The sequence below is a fragment of the Octopus sinensis genome, linkage group LG2 (assembly GCF_006345805.1).
Source record: "Octopus sinensis linkage group LG2, ASM634580v1, whole genome shotgun sequence".
Classification (NCBI taxonomy): Eukaryota; Metazoa; Mollusca; class Cephalopoda; order Octopoda; family Octopodidae; genus Octopus; species Octopus sinensis.
The window spans coordinates 120,427,093-120,449,537 of NC_042998.1; the positions used below are offsets into that span (position 1 = coordinate 120,427,093).

At 35.7% G+C, this 22,445-nt stretch overlaps 1 protein-coding gene across 11 annotated transcripts in view; it reads left to right on the plus strand.

The window, feature by feature from the left end:
- Positions 1 to 22,445, plus strand: part of LOC115231823 (kalirin) — a 567,567-nt gene that overhangs the window by 314,420 nt on the left and 230,702 nt on the right. For all 11 annotated transcript variants that reach the window (XR_004997260.1, XM_029801773.2, XM_029801756.2 and 8 more), the window contains 7 exons: positions 1,397 to 1,466; positions 2,070 to 2,159; positions 2,881 to 3,015; positions 12,058 to 12,135; positions 13,606 to 13,788; positions 19,972 to 20,073; positions 21,458 to 21,603. Coding sequence is in view for 10 of the 11 variants with exons in the window: in XM_029801773.2 (XP_029657633.1) it covers positions 1,397 to 1,466; positions 2,070 to 2,159; positions 2,881 to 3,015; positions 12,058 to 12,135; positions 13,606 to 13,788; positions 19,972 to 20,073; positions 21,458 to 21,603 (804 nt within the window). In the remaining variant the exon portion in view is untranslated. The remainder of the gene's footprint in view (positions 1 to 1,396; positions 1,467 to 2,069; positions 2,160 to 2,880; positions 3,016 to 12,057; positions 12,136 to 13,605; positions 13,789 to 19,971; positions 20,074 to 21,457; positions 21,604 to 22,445) is intronic.

Sequence of the window (22,445 nt, forward strand, 5' to 3'; positions counted from 1 at the left end):
TGTAGATTGATCAGAAAATGGGGAGATGATGTGCAGGGTGGGCCAGTAGGGGGTGAGATGGATTGCAGAGGTAATTAAGGTGGCTACATTGATTGAGAGATAAAGGTGGTGATGGTAAACAACTGATACAAGAGTGTGCTAAGAATTACACCTATAAGAGGGTGCTAAAGATGAAACATAGCAATCCAAAGATGTAGCTCAGAGGAGAGGGAGTGATAACTAGCAATACAGAAAAGGGTGATCAGTAGAAAATAAAGTGGAAATGAATGACGTTGAGAATGAGAGATGAATTGTTTTTAAAAAGTGGTTCTGGTGAGAGGGAGGGATAACTGATAGCACAAAAAAGGGATGAAATATCTGTAGAGTCTGCTGTCATATGACTACAGCAGCTGAATAGTACCATAGTTAGAAGGGTGGAGGAATGAGTGTTATGGAGATGAGAGTTGGGGAAGGTGTGAAGGCAACAGATTGAGAGCACAGGCAGCACCCATGAGTGTTTAAGCTCAAGACAGTGCTGTGCTGGATGGGTCTTCTCAAGCACAGCAAAATCGCCAATCATCTTAGTCCTTTGTCATCTCCTCTATGAGGCTCAACATCTTGTGTGTGTGTATAGCCATATAGCACAATTGTTGATTAGATTTCTATTTGATATTATGCACATATTCACTCATTCATTTTATGTTTGTTTCTCCATACTGCACAAGTTAGACAAATATGCTTTGAGGTATTATTTTACAGCTGAATGCTCTTTCTGACACAAATCCCTACATGTTTTTCAAATAAGAGATCTTTTATTTTGTGCAACTTTGAAGGCACAAAGTGAGAAGACAAGTTATTGACAAGAGAAGTGCCAACAACACTGCATGAGTGTCATAACTTTCAAATAATCAAGTGCAGATATGAACAAACTCATACACTTGCATGTGCACCCCCCCTCACACACACACACACACACACACACACACACACAATGGGTTCCTGTTCAGTTTACCTGTACCAAATCCACTTACTAGGCTTTGGTGAACCTAGGTCTATAACAGAAGACACTTGCCCAAGGTGTTGCAGTGAGATGGAACTGGGAACGACACAATTGGAAAGCAAATTTCTTAACCATACAGTTTTGCCTGTCTCTGCATCAATGAATTTCACATTTACAAGGATTAAATAGACTGATAGAAAATCTAATTACAATTCTGTTCAATAATATAAATTATTTTCCATCTTAAAATGTTTTTCTAATCTTTGAAATTTTCACTGTCCAAAAATATTAGTCCAAGAAATATTTAACTCATCTGTTTAATTTATTTCAGCATACTGTCATATTTTCACACATTCACACACACACACACACACACAGAATATATATATATATATATTTCTTTTCTTTTATTCTTAGAACATTCTTAAAAGAGTTAGAAAAATATGAGACTATTCCGGAAGATGTTGGGCATTGTTTTGTCACATGGGTAAGTAATATCTCACTAGCTTCATTATTTTTTTCAGTTTAACATAGATAACTTCTCTGAAAATGAGTACCAGATGATTGCCAGTGCAGCTCTTTCTCCCTCCAGCTGTCACATCCTGACTGTTCTGCTGAGTCAAATGAGAGAGAGTTGAGAGGGTGTCCGTGTTTGTTCATTACTACACAGATACCTAAAACAATTAGCAAGTGTGGTACATGTTTCTAGATCATATTAGCTTGCAAGTGATGGCTAAGATAACTTGAAGTTAAATTTATTTATTGAGAAAATGATAAAAATTTAAGGATTCAGTCCATACTTCAAAGTAATTTTGGAGCAACTACAGCCAATTTAACTCTTGTATCTTGTTGATCTATGTACAATAATACTCAACCTACAATTGTTTTATCCATCTGTTATAAACAAGTTGCAGTTGTCGCAACCATCTGTTATAAGCAGTTCTTTTAGTAGTTACTTTTATAAATAAATAATTGTAGCAACCCACACTTTTTACTTCTTCATTTACCACTTAAAAACATTAAAATCATGAAACCTTGATTTGTACATATAATTTAGTTTTCATTAAAATACAAAATTTTTCTTTTACAGGCAGAAAAGTTTTCTATATATGTACTATACTGCAAAAACAAGCCAGATTCAAGTCAGCTTCTTATGGAACATGCTGGGACTTTCTTCGAGGTACAATCATTTTGACTTTTGTTTGTTAGAGTAAATTTCAATATCTTGAAAAAAGAATTCCAAAAACGAGAACTAAGAAATTGTGTTTATATGCTTGTATCTCTAAAATCTATATAACTTTTCTTCTTATCATAACGAGGCCTTTTCTGGCATGAACTACCTTAAGAATTCTTACTACATGAAATAAAGGAGGGGAGGTTAGTTAGGAGAGAAAAAATAAAATGGAGGAAGAATGATATATAACAGAAGAATGAATTTTCTTTGTTTCACATTGTTGACATGTTAACTGCCAACATGTTTATTGTGAAACATTAGGCTGAGGTCTGTAGTTATTGTTTAACCACTGTGTAAATAGTATCTAATGGATTGGGGCATTGGGGAAGCATCAGGTGGAAAGCATGCTAGAAATTTTATATGAACAGATCTAGAGTGGGTAGGAACACATCTTTATTTCAGAAGCAATTATTCAAAATCAATTTCTGTTATTGATATATTTGATACAAGGATTCCTTCATTCCTGAATGAAATGGTTTAGAATTATTTCTGCATGACATTGTGTATATGTGAGGAGGTTTTATGCAAAGCATTTAGTTGGAGGACATTGCAAATTGTAAAAATATAAGACTTAGTATCAGCTGGATAGATGTCATGATAGAAATATACTCACTATGTTAAATACTCTTGGTAATTGTACATTTTTCCTTCCACTTCTTTTTTACAGGAAATACAACAAAAACATAAACTGAGTGAACCATTATCATCGTATTTGATCAAACCAGTTCAAAGGATCACGAAATATCGATTGCTTCTAAAGGATTTGCTTTCCTGTTGTGAAAATGATACTGGAGAAATTAAGGTAGGCTTCTTCTTTCTATATTCAATCATTTCATGAAATAAACTTTTTGTTTCCTTGATCAGTTTTATTGTAACTGTTTTTGCTCATGTTTCTGTAATTTGTAGTTTTTCACTTGTCATCATCATTTTTGTCTGTTTCCCTTGCTGGCATGGGTTGGATGGTTCATTATGGTTTAAGTCAGATCTACTATTCTATGTTTTTGAGATGAGTAACTATGTACATTATTTACAATAGACAAATAGGTGTCTTCACCTTATTTGTTGTTTCCACAACGTTTTGATGTACTTTCCAGCCTTCATCAGGTGTTCTGATGGAATTTCGAATCCAACCCTTTATTTGACTAATGGGGTACTCTATTCTCTTTCCTAAGGTATTCTTTGTTTTTTTTTTTTGTTTTTTTTTTTTGCTGTTATTATTTTTTGTTGATGTTATTTCCCAAGTCCCTGCCTGAGATTGAACTTATCCACTATGCTATATGCCTATAAACAATTATAGAGTGAATTTTTGGGCCTACAAGCCTAATATTTTATCTTTTCTTAATAGTATTCCATGTATATATCAAAGTATTCCACATATATATTGGCTATTACTTGTGATAATGGCAAACCCATAGCTAAAACCTCTTTCTGTCGATATATATATATTAGTATCTACTCTGAAGTAGGTAAGTTTCTATGCAGGAAGTCAACATTTCCATCATGTTTCCTATTGGTATACTAGTGTGTTCTTTTAGAGAGGTGTTCGTCAGTTGCTTCATCGCTATCAACTGATGAAGCAACTGATAGTGCTTCATCAGTTAGGACTTTGATAAACAGACTTATCACATCTAGACTCACCATCTGGTTGGATCCAGTGGGAGTATCCTTGAACAATTCAGTGAAGTGAGTGGAATTTTTCACATACGATGTTGACTTAACTACTAATGGACTGATTATATTCACAAGGAAGCAGCTCAGTAGATGACATGCCAAACCTCTACAGCTCACTATAGGTCTTAATGGAATACCATCCTTATGAACCTTATGAAAACCGTGCATGTGTGGCAGCTTACTGTAGGGTTGGGTCAGTTGTCTGTACTACATTGGTATGAAGTAATCCTTGTTCTTGATTAAGATCTGTGACGACTTCTTTGTTTTCAGAGTTGGGTCTCCACTATACTATATGCCCACTATGCTATATGGGCATATAGCATAGTAGATAAGAGCACAGGCTACTAATCCTCAAATTTTGAGTTTAATCTTAAGCAGTGACTTGGGAAATAATATCAACAAAAAACAACATCAGCAAAAAGAAAAAAGCAAAAGAATACCTTAGGAATGAGAACAGAGTATCCCATTAGTCAAATAAAGGGTTGGGTTCGTAATTTTGCCAGAACACCTGATAAAGGCTGGAAAGTACATCAGCTGAATCGTTGTGGAAACAACAAACAAGCTTAAGACAACTATCTGTCCATTGTAAATAATGTCAGATCTTTTTCAGAGTTACTGCCCTCCTCTATGGGTCAGAGGATGGTGTTTCACTTAATCTTCTCAGCTTTGGCATAGTTTCTACATCTGGATGCCCATTTAAATACCAACCGCTTTACAGAATCTATTGGGTGCATTTTTTTCATGACACTAGCACTAGTGATGTTGCCTGGTAACTCTGCAAGGGCATAGAACCCTCTCGACTCTGAGAGGCAAAATAAGAGAGAGGTTGACATAAGTTAATTTAAAGCAGGTGTTAAGGAGTTAAAGTGTGATGGAACATGACTGTTGCTATCAGAGGTTGGTAGAGAAGGGACAATGTTGGAAGCAAAAGAATACTGCTAGAGACTAGTGGAAGAGAGGAAGAAAGAATAAGAATGGGTGGGATAAATAGAAGATAGTGCTATCCCTCCTTTATTGTATGTGTGAATATTAGCAAGTGATGGGGCATAAGGGAGATAGATAAGAGGGTGTCATGAAGCCATATGGAGAGAGGTCAGTGAACGAGAGAGATGGAAGAGTATTGAGATAGCAAAATAACTGGGAAAGTTTCAGGAGACAGTGACAGGATGAGTGCAACAAGAGCATTCCAACTATGATTACTAGGGCAAACTTTGGGAACCTTTATGGTGTTGTCCAATATGCTTATTAAAGTCAACAGCTGCAGTGAGATCACTGGTTTTACCATTTGGGTATCATTCTATCTATATGGTATTCCTGCCACTAATGCAATAACTGTCAAGGTTCCCATACTTTTTTGTATTTGAAAAAGAAGGTTATGCTCGATGTAATCCTAGATATGCTGTGTCTGGAAAAAAAAAAGGCAGGTGGACATGTTTGAAATATCTTTGACCATAGGTCTTCTCAATCAGGTCTTACCTGGCACTAAGCAACAGGCATTGTTGTTACTGTATTGAGACGACCACAAACAATAATTAAAAATCATTGTTTAAATCATATATCTACTCATACTCCACTAATACAGTTCTTTTGGAAAGTTTCAGATCTGTGGTTTAATTTTATTTTGTAATAAACATCAGCCATAGCTATTCATAGAGAATTCCTCTGGGCATTCTGAATTATTAAATCTGCTATTAGGACTGTTAACTATAAAAAAAATCAAACTTTTAATATGATCAAGGTTCAGTAACTCTATGTGAGGTGGGTATTAGTACAACTCTATTCCAAAAATAATGAAACAATGAGTGCTAGTTAGAAGTGCTGTCAGTTGAGATACCAGAAAATGGGGACCTGAGAAAAACTGTTGCGTCAGATCTTGGGAAGTTGTTTTACATAGATGAGATAGGACAAAAATGACAATATATGCCAAATTTCAGAGAAATGAATGTTAAAACAGTGATGTTCTGATGTATCATTAAGTGCTTCAGAAAGCATTCAAAGATACCCTGACTTTGAAAATGATGACAGAATTACTTGACAGAATAAAGGTAGTTAGTGAAAAAGAGAAAATAGCCTCCATCAAGTTTATTAATGAAGAATTATCGTTCATGTTAGACTGTGAGGGAGAATTTTCTTTTTTTGTAGATTGTGATGTCAGTCTCAACATAGCAAGCAGAGGTCTGATGGCTCCCATCATAGCTTGTGGAATAGAGAGAACTCAGTCTTTATCTTAGCTAGTGAGTGTTGGCCTTCCTCATAGCCATTGAAAGTGTTGGCCTTCCCCATAGCAATTGAAGGTGTTAGCCTTCACTGTAGCTAGTAGAAGAGAGCATATTCAACTTTTGACTGTCCTCCCCTGTACTTCTAAAGATTACTGCTGTACCAGCATCTTAGCCATTCAGTTATATCCATAAATTGAATTGAAAATGATATCAATTCTTTTTGGTTGTATATTAAACCAGTTTAGAACACAAAAAATGACATCAATGCATTGACCTTGGTACACTTTGTGCTTATATTCTATGAATTCTTAGGCTAAATAGATAGCTTAGACATAATTAACTAGTCTATTACCCAGTTCAACTCCTCAGTCATATCATTCTCTAGATATCTTTAGGTCAACTCTGTAGGCATATCATTTTCTAGATATCTTCTTTCAATCTCTATTGTTTACAGTCTTTAATGATATCATCATAGTTTGAATAGTATTTAGGTTTCTATTTACAATATGTGTGCGTGTGTGCGCGTTTAATGAATTACTCCATAATCAGATGGAGAGTGCACTGTAAATGTCTGTAGAAAATATAATTTTTAAAAAATAAAACACACACACACTATATGGTGATGATTGCTGTTGATGACAGTGATGGTAATGACAAAATGTAAAGGTATGCAATAAGATACATGAAGGCATTTAGTCTCCAGTTTCTGTCAGCACCACCACCACCACCACCATCATTGCTAGATCGTTCAATAAAATTCCATATTGTGTTGATGGCTAGAAAATAAACTCCTTTTATTGCATTAATTATCAATTAATTCAATATAGTAATTGGGATGTATGTAATAATATCATCATCATCACCACCACCACCACTATCAGAAGCAGTTCATTTTCCCAGGCTGGCTTGGGTTGGACATTTCTCTTTTCTTACTCTGGATGGCTTCATGGAGGTGATGACAAGTGACCAAGACCTTTGGCAATATGATGTGTTTGAGAAGACTCAACAAGCCAAGCGAGATTGTAGTCATGGCTATTGCCAGTGTCATGTAAATGGCAGCAGTGCCAGTGGCATGTAAAAGGCACCCATTACATTCTTGGAGTGGTTGGCATTGGGAAGGGCATCCAGCTGTAGAAACTATGCCAAATTAGACTGGAACCTGGTGCAGCTCTCCAACTTACCAGTTTCAGTCAAATCGTCTAACCCATGCCAGCATGGAAAGCAAACATTAAATGATGATGATACCTTGCTTTCAGGACATCCACCTCTATTGCTAATTAGGTCACCTAGGTAATAGAAGCTATCAACTACTTCTAGAGAGCCTTCAAAGCATTTGAAAGAATTTGTTTCTGTTGTCTGCTTTTGAGCATCTGCCACACACAAAGCCTACCCATGCTCCTACTGCATCTCTTGTGCACACATGATAATTTACGTTTAGTACACATTACCTGGTTCTTACCTATTCCAAGGCTGAAGTTTCTTCTCTGGTTCCTCTTTTCAAGTTACTACTTGAGTGCGTCATTTTTCTAATAATTTTCATCCTCTCACTGATGATGCTTTCACTCATAAGAAGTCTTTCTACTCTAGTAGATTCTTTCCTGTGCTTCTTATGGAATCCTTCCTTGTTTATATACAATTGTAATTGTTTTAAATCTGTGTTGATCATTTTATGGTTTTCAGGGCAGGTACTCATTAAATATTTTTCTCTCTTTTCTTTTGTGACTCCCAACAAACCAAGTGGTTATTTAATACCTGTTTTATTGCTGGTTGCTTGTTATCTTGTTGGAAGTGACTTCCAATAAAATTTTTATATTAAAGAATCCTCTGATTAGTTGTACTATCTCTCTTACCTACATAACCTGATGGTCCATCATTTTGATGTTTCTCTAGTTGCTTCTTTGTAGAGTATTTGCTTTGCTTTTGTAGTCATTGTGTATGTCACCTCTTTGTACTACCTGATTGACTATGTGTGAGTAGCATTTGTCTTACTTCATCAGATATTTTCAGCATCTCAGTGATGAATACCCATAATGGTCCAGTTGCCTTCCTTGTTTCCATATTCTTAATCATGCTTTTAACTAAGAAGCTTTATGTATGTAAATATGATACAGATGGAGTGATAAATTGTAAGAGATTAATTTTAAGAGAGCATTATGAATTACAGTAGTGTATGACATGGATGATAAAGAGTGATGATTGGTTGCACATAATGGGGATGGTAATGTGTATTGGTTACATACAAATCTAATACAATCCTTCATACTTAGATGTTTTGTTGGGAGAGAAAGATATTATGATAGGGGCATTGAGTGCAGACAGGTTCACTGCTGTTTGCATTCTTCAAGTAACATGATGCAATAGAGTGGTTGTCAGAGAGAAGAGCGGATTGGACAGATCGAGTGCCATTCCTAGTTATACCGGCTGCATAGTACAATGAAACAGGAGAAAGGGTGGGTGGAAAGAGAATGAGTGGTAGATAGATAGGGAGATAGTAGAGAGATGTGAGGCTATAAAAGAAGCAGGAGATATCAAATGTAGGCTTAATAAACACATTTGGTGATAAACCCAAAATGTAGGCACCAACATCAGTGAAGACCATCATGTAACTTGCCAATCTAAAGTAGCCTCAGAAGCTGAGGGAGAATAGAAGAAAGAGGTGCGATGATTCTAAGCAGAAGTATAAGGTGGGGTAAGATAACAATGTAGAAATTTAAAGCTCTGCTTTGAAGCAAAACAAAATGCCTTCAGTAGTTTTGAACCTATAACTTGTTCAGTACATTATCCAATTATCTGCTTCTTCATTATAACAAAAATATCTACTTATCCCCCCCCCCCCCGTTATTTGTGTTCCCATGTCCTGATACAGTTGTACACTATCAATCCCAAGACTGCCTTACTTCTCTTTACTGTTTTTTTTTTTTGTTTCACTTTTGTGTGTTGAGCTATCCAACCCTCATTTTTGATTTCATCCCTGAAGTGAACCCAACACAGTTCTGTTTGTAACAATACTAAAATAACTAGTTGCCCACTAACCCATTCTGCTACCATTTTCATAATAGTCATAATCTTAACAACTACCTTTGACTTAAGGAACAACATAAACATCATCAGTAGCAGCTGCATACTTATGGTTTCCATGCTGGTATGGGTTGGATGGTTCAACTGGATCTGACAAGTTGGGGGACTGTATCATGCTCCAATGTCTACTTTGGCATGCTTTCTACAGATGGAGCCCTTCTTAACACCAACCACTTTACAAATTGTACTGGATGCTTTTTCATGTCACCAGCATCAGTGAAGATTATCATGTAACTTGCCAACCTAAGAGTCTAAAGTGGCCCCTATAACTGAGGGAGAATAGAAGAGTGAGGTATGATGATTCTAAGCAGGGGTATAAGGTGGGGCAAGATAAGAGGAACAGATATATAGTTGTGGTAAAGGAGTAGGTGCTAATTGGTGGGGAGGGGTATGGTAGGAAACAGATAAGGAATTAATGTCGGTGGGGGGGGGACTTATTGAGAAATGGGTGGAGCAAGTAGAAAGGTGATAGAGTGAGTGGTTGGTTGGTTGGGCACATGAGAATTATTGAGGGGAAGCAGTATAGGGGCTGTTGGGTTCAGCTAGTGGTGGGGAGAAAGATGAGAAGGGGTGTAGAGTAGGTAAAGTAGCAGTGGGGAGAGAGCAATGAAATAAAATGAGACTGAGTGTGTGGGGAGCAGTGAGGGAAGGAGAAGAGCAAAGAGAACCCAGACAGGAAGGAAGTAGAGGAAGACATTGGTGCAATGAGCACACTGAGAGGAAGAAAAACTTTTGTTACCAGCAGTTGTGATAGCTCCTGAGCCTTTTCTGACTTGTTCTTCTCAATGTAACCAATTCTTCTGCTAACAATGTTCCCTAGTTAACAGAAGCTATCAACTACGTCTTGTGAGCTGTCTGGATAATACGAGAATTTATTTCTGATGTGCTTATAGTACATATTACTCCAGCACATTTGTCATATTACAAAGCTTACTTTCTTAGTTAGCCTGCCTATAATTCCACTACACCTCTTATGTGTCCATATTTATGCTGGGTACAGCATGCAGAGTTTATATCTACTCTTTTTCTGTATACTGAGAAAAGTCATTTCCTTGATGATACTGAGGTCTAGTCTTTTTGCTGGCTTACTAAAACTTTAGTCTTTTCTAAGTTTATCTTGAGGCCTCTTAATTCTAAGTGTAGTTTCTATGCCTGAAATTTCTTCTCTAATGCCACTGATTTAGCTCTGAGATCTAAATCATCAACATATAGGAGTGAGTCTTGATGGATCCTTGCTTTCACTTTAAATTTGTCACTGAAATTATTGTTAATTCCCACCTACTACATCTTTGTACATAACCTGTAGAGCCCTTACAAACCATTCATCTGAACCCAGTTTCCTTAGCACCCATTAAATTACTGAACATTGTATCCTGTCAAAGGTCTTCTCCAAGTCAACAAATTTCAGGAATAATGGTTTAATTTTAGTCAAGTATCTCACAGTTGCCTCACTAAGAAGATTGCATCAATGGTACCTCTGCCAAGCACAAAGTCAAACTGCATCTCCTTTAGCTTTATTCTGTTACAGATCAGTTAGGTTATGACTCTATGTTGTTCATAACCTGATCCAGTAGCTTGATTCCTCTTTAATTTCTCTCTCTAAGGCATCTCCTTTGCCCTTGTAGCAGTTTACAGTGATACATGTATGCCAGCTATTGTGTATGGCTTTTCTCTTGATTAATTATCTGGCTGGTTATCATGTATCAGGGTTATCACTAGATATTTTGAGCATCTCCTTCACTTCCCCTAATGGCCCTCTACCACAGTATTGTCAACTTGACTTGCTGGTCCCTTCTGTAGGGTCAGCTTGAGGCAGCCTTTCTCTAACCCATGCATCCTCAACATTCAACAGTCTCTTACAATAGCACTTCTATACCACTTTTTTGTCTTCAACAGTGATATCAATAATAAAATGTATTATTGCTTTATATATTACAACAATGATGGTTTTATTTAACCTTAACACTGGGTTAAACTCATTTAAAAAATCATATTTATTCCTCCTTACTAAGTGACTCCTCATAGTGATATTTCTTTGACACTCTCGCCTTCCTCTTTCTAGTTGTCACCAACTACAAATATATTCATGTCATATAAGGCACTTTCCTACCCAGTTATATCCTGATTTGTGCTGACACAGCCATGATACTAAACATCTATCTTCTACAACAATGGCCAGCCTCTTACTTCCTCCTTCTATTTGGGATTTTTAAAATTATATATAGAGGAGGGTGGCAGGAGAAGCTGTTACATGGAAACCTTTCTTAGAAATATTAGTGATAAATATGAAATGGTTCCAAGTGAGAGCAAACTAAGTTAATATAGAACTTACTGACTATACTTTCAGTCTTTCTTCGATAAAAGTATTTAAAGAACATTTTCTCTTTCTTCTTTGCTTTTAAAAATCTTTCCTCTCCAAAATGATGCAACATTCCTAAACTTCATCCTCTTATCATGACTCAGCATTTATGATATGTTAAGGTGTGGCACTACCAATCTAAATTGGTAGCACCACACTTCACTTCTATATCTTAATGAAAGGATACTTGGCTAAATATTCAGATTTGAATAGTTAAATTTGTTTACGCATTAAGTTGTTGATTTATTTTTAACAAACACAGACACACTCATATAACTGACACAAACAGCATATACACTCATACAACACTCACACTCTCATATCTTTATCATATACTATTATACTTTTTTTTTATCTCATCTCTTAATGGTATTTAAGCTATGAAGAAGTTATAAGCATTGAATAAAACTGAATAATAAGCATGTTGTGTTGTTTATGTCAGTATTTACATGTTTTAATCCATGTAAAAATGTGTGTGTGACATTCAAATATATACGTTAAATTTATTTTATTGCAGGACGGGCTCGATGTAATGGTGAATGTGCCAAAGAAAGCTAATGATGCCATGCATTTAAGCATGCTAGAAGGTTTAGAGGTAAGTTAACCAACAGGTCTTGCATTTTTCCTGCATCCCCTGATGTCTCTGCTTCCAGCAACAATAAAATTCTATATACACATTGATTTGATGGGAAAATAACATTTGCAAGCTCTGTCAGACCTATACAAACAGCAACAAGAATGCCACAATTCTGACAGCTGACTGAATAACAACAACAGCAGTGTTAATGCGCTGTCAAGTTGGACTTTTGATATCAAATATAACATTGGCCATCTACATTCTGAAACTTTTACTTGTGGTCACAAATAACCATGGGAACAGGGTGCTGAACTACCAACCAAGACATCACTGGTTCTTGTCATGGCTTTAACACTGTGATTGTATCATGCCTTCATGGCCAAGGAGTAAAGTACTCGAACTACTGACTGAAAAATCAGTGGTTCATATCCTTTCAATGGTACTGGTTGAGTTCCTGGGCAAAAATACTTATCTTAAATGGCTTAGTCAATCTAGTTGTAAATAGATACCACAGAGTAGGAACAACTATTTGTTGTTAGTTTGCAGTGTCATAAAACATGAAATATTGGTACTTTCTGAGTGTCAGTAACTTCTAATATCCATCAATTTCTGTGGTGAATGATGGTCACTTTCATGTTGATGTGCCCAAGATACACAACATAAAATTTTAGTCAACAGGGCTATCATGTTGAGAGACTTATTAGTTTTTCTCTTTATCTATGATTTCTTGCTCATACACAAGCTGACATATTTGGTTGTGATGCTTGTGCCTTTCTCTAAGATATTAGTGATGGAATTGATGTAAATTTGCTTTGGTTGAGAATTGAAATCAGTTTCATTGTTCAGCAGAAACTCATTTCTTCTTTACATCATTTTATTACCTTCTGTATTATAATTGATTTTCAAAGAACAAAGAAACACTTTAAATATCTCTGATACCTCATTGTTTGTTAGTAGCAAGCAATATTCATCAGAGGGGAGGTGTGTAACCCTATGTCTTCAGGAAATAAACTAGCAGCTCTGAATTTTTTTAAGGATTGTTGTTATGAATGAAACTAGTTTACTTTCAGGAATCAAAACTGGTCCATGACATCAGTTTTCCAACCTATCACTGTATTGTTGACAGCAGATACCAAATATTCTGGCTAGAAATATTACTTATTACTTTCATTGTGTGTGTGTGTGTGTGTGTTACAGTATCACAGGATTGACCAGACTCTGGGATGTTGTTATACATCCCTGATCACAATGCACTTTGTATTGTTTTAGCCTTCAAATGATGCCACCCCACTGGCTAGGTGAGCAATGAAACAGAAGACTAGTCCAAATAAATCAGTGTGTAATGATGTTAATTTGTCAAAAATACTTATATATAACTCGGCCTTGATTTTTAGTTTTTTTTTTTTTTTGTCAAAATGTTATTTTTAGTGTAAAATATTTCACGTGTTAAATTGTGTTTCTTACATTTTTCCTGATATTTCTTTGTAGGATAATTTAGAAGCTTTAGGTGAAGTACTTTTACAAGATAACTTCACAGTCTGGGAACCAAAGAACTTGATAAAGAAAGGAAGAGAGAGACGTATCTTCTTATTTGAGATGTGTCTCGTCTTTGCTAAAGAAATTAAAGACAGTAATGGAAAATCAAAATATATGTATAAAACCAAGTTACTTGTAAGTATATTTCTGTTACTTTGATTTTTAACAATAGAGTTTCAATACAAAAAATGGATTCTTGATGGAAGGTTATTTCAATTAAATTTACTTGTCAGAAATTATATTTAATTTTCCTTTACCTTATTTAATAATGTTTTCTCATTTAGCTGCAAGATCACAAACTTTTGGCTGTAATGAAAATGAGAGTGTGTGATATTAATGCATTTCTCAAAAACTTTAAGCGAAGTATTTCATTCTTGTATGTGGTTTGCAAGATTCTCAATGTAAACTTCTGTGTTGAAGCAGATCTTGTATATTGGGAGGGTCATTTTGCCAATAATAAACACACATACACTGGTTCTGTCTCATTTCTTTATTATTCATTAATTGATTAGCCATTCAACCAATTAACTAATCAATTATAGGGTTAATCATTCAGTTAACCAATCAATCAGCTATTGTTGTAAAGTCATTTTGTTGCCATTAGCGGCATTCTTAAGCTGATCTGAAGCAGAGAGAGTATGTTATTGAAGAGGTTGTGAATGAAACAAAAGGACTTTTTTCATCATTCTCATCATTTAATATCCTCATTCCATCATAGATTGAGTGATTAACTGGTTAATTAGTTGGTTAAGTAGTCGACAATTATTAATCACTGATGGTAGTGAATTTGTAAATAAAAAAGTTTGTGATATTTACTTTGGCTCTTTATGTTCCAGTTTCAAATCTTGTCATGGTCAACTTCACCTTTTATGCCTCTGGAGTTGATAAAATAAAGTAACCAGTCAATTTGATTAACTAACCTCTCCTTCAAAATTTTAAGCCTTGTACCTATATAAGAAGCAATTGTTAGTCATTAAAAGATTTTGTTGGAATTTCTCTTTTTCTTCAGCAATAACACAGGGATCAGATGTTTCTTTGCATCTGGTCATGGACCTAATATTATCAGTAAAGTCATTTATAGTATCATCTTTAAGGAACTTCTACTGATAAAAAATGTGACACTTATAATAATTATCTCTATACACACACACACCAACACAGCAGGAAAATCTCAGACTTCTGTTATTAAGATATATTTCTAGTATTTTCATTATCCCTTTATATGATAATGTATTTTGTGCTAGGATTCCATAGCAGTGAATACAAGAAACAGAAATGATGTATGAGATAATAGAGAAGAATCTTAAGAGTTACACTGTGAATGTGATGTTTTTTATCAGCCTTCCCTTCTGAAACCCTGCTGAAAAGAATGTATGGAAAGCTTCTTTAGCTTTTCTTTCTAGTTGGTTGTCATTTAATTCCAAATCAGTCTTGGTTTAGTAGACTTATGGCCATAAGCATTCTCTCTGACCATTTAGAAATATGTAGGACCACTTTATTTAATGTATCCTTTCCTTATTTAAGATGTTGGAATGTGTAAGGTGATGGAGATTTGTCTACTATTTCTAGCATATTGAGCAACCACACAGTCCCCCCTCCCTAGCTCCAATGTCATTGTTTTTCTTATAGCAATGAGAAAGGGGAAAAGATATTTCAAGGAAGAAACTACTTGACCTAGATTAAACTGATTTGATTAAAGAGAGCAACCTGGACATTTGTCAGTTAGCTGGATGAAGAAATAAGCAGCTGTAATATATACCTTTATGTAAAAGAATGTTACCTCCTACTGATGGCTCTAAGAACCATTTTCTACTTCAGTCTTGTCTGATCTTTCTTACAAATAGTCTTTAAAGCAAGCAATCAACATTCTTGAAAATAGACTTCTTTTCTTCCTCCCATTTAGATACTGAAAGAAAATACATTTACATTTTTGAACATTATTTTCCAGTTTATGTAAAATATTAAGTATTGCACAAGCCAGTTAATGGATAGTGTCATTTAGGCATCAGCTAAAATACCTTGAGATATTTGTTCCAGCTTTCTGCACTCAAATTACACCATGATCAGTTTTACCGTTCTTCCCTTTAGGGTTAATAAATATAGCGCCAGTCAGCTACTAGGGCTATTTTCCCTCTCACTCTCTCTCAAACCTGTTAGCAACTAAACTGAAGAAATTAAGAAAGGAGTGTCTCCCCAGTCCTTTCATTATCAGTGTGAACTTAGAACGTTTGACTGGATGCACATCATAATATATTGTCTTGTAGTACTGTAAAATGGTTTCTGCCTTCCATCATTACATACACAATGTACTATAACAGATATAGTAAAATACAGTATTTTCTTTTAGAAATCTATATTTCAGTGCTATAAAAATATAGTAAATGGTCCATAATGTCATTGAAGTTATCTTAGTTAATCATCCTACAATGGTAGACCAACTACTAATTAGTCTTTATAACTATAACATTAGATACAACAACCATTAATGAATATAGACACTGTACAACAATGTTAGATGTAACACTTATCAGGAGTATATACACATTCTACAACACTAAATATAACACAAACCAAGACAACCATCATGCATTTGATTAACCTGTCAGAAATAACAACCAAATCTCATTCAAATTACTCTGCTGTTTTAAAAATCAAAAGAGCATACTGAAGAATGTAGTCCAAGAAAACCTTAAACATTAACGACTAGTCACTCAACCTTAATTGTAAATATATAGGCTCTAATACTTCACAGTTCAGTGGTGAATGGCAGGAGAGTGATCATCAAAGTGTAAAAACAGAATTGTTCTCAGAGATAAAAAATAGAAGCTGAGAAATGTAGGAAACTGAAATGTACATGAAAAATCAGAAAAGATCAGTACCCATAGCCATTCTGTAGCATTTGACTGAGACATCATCATCATTGTTTAACATCTGCTTTCCATGGGGGATAAGATGGTGTTTGATGATTATCATGATTGATGGGAAACATAAGTCACAGGAGTGAGAGGATTCAAAGATATAAAGTCCTGCTGGAGTGGAAAGATTGGGTAACGGGTATAGTGGTAGATATGGTTTATCTTTAAGATTGGGTAAAGAGCATAGTGATAGATATGGTGTACTAGTGGTGATTTCTGATACATAAAGACAATTGTAGTCATTAGAAAATATTTTTTTAGGGGATCAGTGTTAGCAAATTGTTGGTGTTTAGTATAAATTGCACTATATGTAGCTCGACTATGAATTCTAAACTATGCTTTGATAGTATTGGGTAGCAGTTCCTAAACAGTGCACCATTGCACACAGCCATAACAAAAGAGTAACTTGATATGCTACAAAAATGACAGTGTAGGTTTACCACCTCTGTAAACTGCAGACTTACCTTGAACTCAGAATACAAAGGGCTGGAACAAAAGTACAAAGCATTCCATTTGACTCTAACACTTCTATTAGTTCACTTCCCTCTCTGGTACTTTATTTTATCCGCCCCCCCCCCGCCACTTCAAAAAGGATGAAAGACACAGTTGATATCTGCAGTATTTGAAACAAGAATAAATACTCTAAGACACTTCATTTGGCATGTAGTAACTTTGCCACTTCACTACCTATAAATACTACTACCACAAAGAATTTCATTTGATCTTCTAACTCTGCCAGTTTTGCTACCTATGTTGTTTGTAACTGCTAAGAAAAAATCAATGTTTTTCTATCACATGCATTATTGTTTTTTTTTTTTTAAGTGGGAGATGGAAATATTTTATTGTGACTAAGGAGAAAAACTAGAATATAACAAAACTAGTGATGGACTAAATCAGAAGCAAGAGAGGGTGGAGATGGGGGAGGGGATGGAATGCCCTGCCTCAATGTCAATATTCATTCCTCTGTACAGCAGACACATATTGTATAGACTTTATTATAAATACTAGCTTAAGGTGACCCACTCTACGCATGGGTGAGGGTATGATTGTTACTTTCTGTTGCTTCCTTTCTGTTTCTTATCGATACATTCTCCCCTCCTTTTGTTTCTCTCTCCTTTCTCTCTCACTTTCCCACTCTCTTACTCTTCCTTTCTCTCAGACTTTGCCTCGCTTTCTCTTACGCGTGCACATAAAATCACATAATTCAAAATTACTTAAAATTTTGTGAAATTTGATACTTTTTTCTGGTATATTTTGACGGTTCATGATGCAAATGAAAGCTAAAATTTTGGCCTTTAACACAATGCCATTTTTACCCATGTCAGCCAAATAATGCAAACAGAAAAAAAGTAAATCTAAAAATAGGGCAAAAATGTACTCTTTTTAAAAGTTGAACATTTTTACCCCCCCTTCCAAAATCCCCCAAATTTTTACACCCATAATTAAAGATAACTGCCTCTAGCCCCTGCAGCAACATGAAAAGCCACCATTATTCAAACAGTGCAACCTGTCTATCCCATAAAACTCAATTTTTCCCATATTCCTCACCATGGCAAACAGAAGCCCCGAGCGACTTGCAACCCTCCTCACACCATTGCCCACCCCATTTTACCCACCCACCCGTGTAAATTTTGGTGCCAATCCAACCCCATCTACCGCCCCTTAAACCGCTCCCATCCCAAAATGAGACAAATAACCAAGAAAGCAAACAACTTTTTCGCATTTCAGCTTTATAGATATTGATGATTATATATATACACATATAATTATGTATACACATTATATATATATTTATATACACACACACATATATATATATATATATATAAATTAACACAATATATCTGATTAATAATATCTGTTATGATTGTGCGGTGGTGGTGGGCGATAATAATTCACCATTCTAAAAGACCTGTAGCGAGAATATTTAAACTTTTGCGGCTGTCAACGCTTTCTCTCTATAGATACAGACAGAAGTAGTGGGAGAAAGAGTGACAGAGAGACGAAGCTGTCAAACATCGTTACAAAGAGAAAGTGGAGGGAAGGAAGGAAAGAGAGAGATCGAGGAAGACAGAGTGATATCCGAAAGAGAAAAACGACAAACACTTGTCAAAGTCTGGGTTTTGTTGCCCTAGTAACCACAGCTTTTGAGATAGGGGTTTCTAACCTAGTCCAGTTGCTTCCTTGCCTCTTTTTACATGTCCCTGTAAATTTTGAAGCCAATCCGACCCCATCTACCGCCCCTTAAACCGTTCCCATCCCAAAATGAGACAAACAAATTTTTCGCATTTCAGCTTTATAGATATTGACTAGTACTAGGTTGGATTTTGGTAAATATAACTTAGGAAGCATAATAATTAATCTAAATTGATTAGATTAATTTACCCCTTTTTCCTGTCAATAAAACCAGTAATTTTATGAACATTGATGCTTTTCCAAAGGGTAATCTTGTAATTTTATCAATGCTCAGCAAATTCCTGACAATGATAGTTTCCTGCAGAGGGGTGAGCTCACTACTTAGAGTATCTTTGTGCACAAATTTCATTTATTACATTGATCAAAGCCATTCTAAATACAGAAAGCTGGTAACTGTTAAACCAAGATTTCCTGCTTCAGAGTTAAGATATTTTCTACATGGTTATACAGCTTACTAGAAATAGCAGTAAAATCTTTCACCAATCCCACCTTTCTGTCTCAGAAACCTTAAAAGAAGGACAGTCACAAATGAAATCACTTTTGACTGAATCTAAAACAACACTATTTACAGTATGTGGCAATAAAATCACTAAATTTCCCCACCTCACCCCCAATTAAGTTTAGCTACATACAAGAAAGTATCAGGATGCTTTCTCCTGCTTGGAGAAATATCAATATTCATCAAATAACTCATTATACGAAGGAAAAAATTGCTTCAATCAAGTACTATAGTTGTTGTAGTCTATTTATTATGACCACTACTTAGTCTTGTTGATCACAGTTTAACTTTCTATGCACCCCCTAAGACGTGTTCTAGTTATATACAAATCACAAACCAATCACGCACACTTATGTGTGGACAATCATTAAATTGTTTCTACCTATTTTAATTTAGGTTTTGTCATAGATTCCAACCTTCATGAGATCACCACTAGTCCGATAATACCTACCTACTCCAAATTGTACATTTTTAAAGTGTTTGCATTTAAATTACTATCCATTACCATCCCTTTATATAAGAGCCCTATAAGTTCTGTTCTAAACAATAGACTGATACTATTCCAATAAAAGTTACTTTATACAAACCTTCGCCAAATTCTTGATTATTTCTAATTAATTGAACCATATAGGTTGTGTTGTTTTTGTTGTTGTTGTTAGAAATGTGGTTACTAAACGTTTAAATTTACTTTGCTTTGTGTTTTTATAGATTTCAGAAATCAACATCACTGAACATATAGAAGGTGATGAATGCAAGTTTGCACTTTGGACAGGAAGAGCACCAATTTCTGATTACAGAATAATTTTGAAGGTATGAACATTTAGCAGACTAACTCTTAGTATTTATATAAGCCAAACATTAGTAATGTTGCCAATTTTATATATTTTCATTTGTAGATATGGTGATAATTGCAAGAAAATAAAAGGTTTAACTCTTATAACTTGTGCAGTCGGTTCTCTTATTTTGTAGACACAACTTCCTTCTAGGAGTCAGATATGTTGAAAAATTAAAATAACCTGATAAGTTGAGAAAATAGGATGTAATAGCTTATAGATTGGTGTATTGACAAACTAAGGTATAGTTTGATATGTTGACACAATCAGTTATAATAATTTATATACTGACATATTGACAAAAGTAGATATTTACCTTCCATTGTGAAGTATCTTTAAATAATAAACGAATTGGTATTTAAGAATTGAAGCTAGTATGATCTACTGGATGTGTAATGTTAGTGACCATACGCGACAGTGTGTAAGCTCTCTGAGAGAAAAGTTGGGCATAAGAAGCATCAAATGTGGTGTGCAAGAGAAGCAACTGCACTGGTATGGTCATGGGATGAGGTGGTGAGGCATGACCTTCGAACATTGGGCCTCACAGAGGCAGTGACAAGACACTGAAACCTTTGGAGATATGCTGTGATTGAGAAGATCCAGCAACTAAAGTGAGATTGCAGCCACACATGTCCAGCCTTGTTAAGAATACCCCTGATGCGTCGGGTGATATGATATGTTTGAGAAGACCTGTTGAGTCAAGTAAAACCAATATTGTAGCTGTGGCCAGTGCCCCCTGACTGGCTCCCGTGTCAGTGGCACGTAAAAAGTACCATCCGAACTGGCTCCCGTGGCAGTGGTATATAAAAAGCATCAACCAAACATGGCTGATGCCAGTACCCCCCCCGACTGGCTCTTGTGCCAGTGGCACACAAAAAGCACCATCCGAATGTGATCAATACCAGACCCACCTGATTGGCTCTTGTGTCGGTGACACATAATAAGCACCCACTACACTCTCGGAGTGGTTGGCATTAGGAAGGGCATCCGACTGTAGAAACATTGCCAGATCAGATTGGAGCCTGGTGCAGCCGCTGGCTCTCCAGACTTCAGTCAAACCGTCCAACCCATTCCAGCATGGAAAATGGACATTAAATGAGGATGATGATGATGAATTTCAATATAAATGCCTGAAGCTAATTACATGTATGTTTATATTTGTGTGTGTGTGTGTGTGTGCGCACACACATTTGTGCTTGTACATGTTTGTGTTTTTATGTGTATGACTGTGTGTGTGTATGTGTGTGTCTGCATATGAACATGTATGTGGGAAAGAATCTGGTGATGTCAAGATTGTGTCACGTATGAAACTGTTAAATGAAAATTCTTTCAAGTTCTATCTCTGCTCCTTGGTTATGTAGGCATCATCACTGGATACAAAACAGCAGTGGGTGAAGAAGATGAGAGAGTTAATCCAAGAACGTCTCGTCTATATGCACTCTGCCTTGAAAGAACCTCTAACAAAATCTGTCGCAGCACCAAAGATGTTTGTTAACAGAACAAGTCGGTAAGTTCAGGCACATGAAAATGTGGTTTTATTCTCTCTTTTTTTTTATATATACTTGTTTGTTGTATTAGAATACTGGAATCACTGCTAACACTAAACAGGGTACATACCTACCACGTCACAGCGACCAGAGTACCATCCTACCTACCTACCTATCGCATCATAAACAATACAGTAACCAAAATACCTGCCTACCACATTGGAGCTGACACATTCAACACGGTACACATCATATTACAACTGTGCCAGAAAATATGATACTCAGAATTTTACACTAGTTTGCAATTTGGTTCTAACTCACTATCGAGTTGGTTAGGTACTAACTACCTTAGCAGTTTACTGTTATTTTTTGTGGAGAGTGGAGGCAAAATGTCATCAAATCCAATACTACTGTAAGGTGGTTGTGTGTACTATAATGATGAACTTTTCCACCATCACCCTGCCTGAAATATTCATACAGCACTCTGTGGTGGAAGCCTCAAATTGTTAGATATTTTAATTTTTAGTATTATCTAACCTACATTGATATAGAAACCTAGCTGTAACAATGTTATCACTGGTACATGTCTTTGCTGGTGAATATGTCAAAGTAATATAGTTCAGCTAAAATCAGAATTATATATATTTTGCCATATGAATTGAAGTGTTTATATAATATAAATGATATTGATATCTATGATGAAAAAAATTGGTTGACTAAGTCATCATCATTATTTAATGTCTGTTTTCCATGCTGGCATGGGTTAGACAGCTTACAACAAATGGCAAGGCTAGGGGCCACACCAGGTTCCATAGTCTGTTTTCACTTGGTTTCTACAACTAGGTGTCATTCTCTAACATCA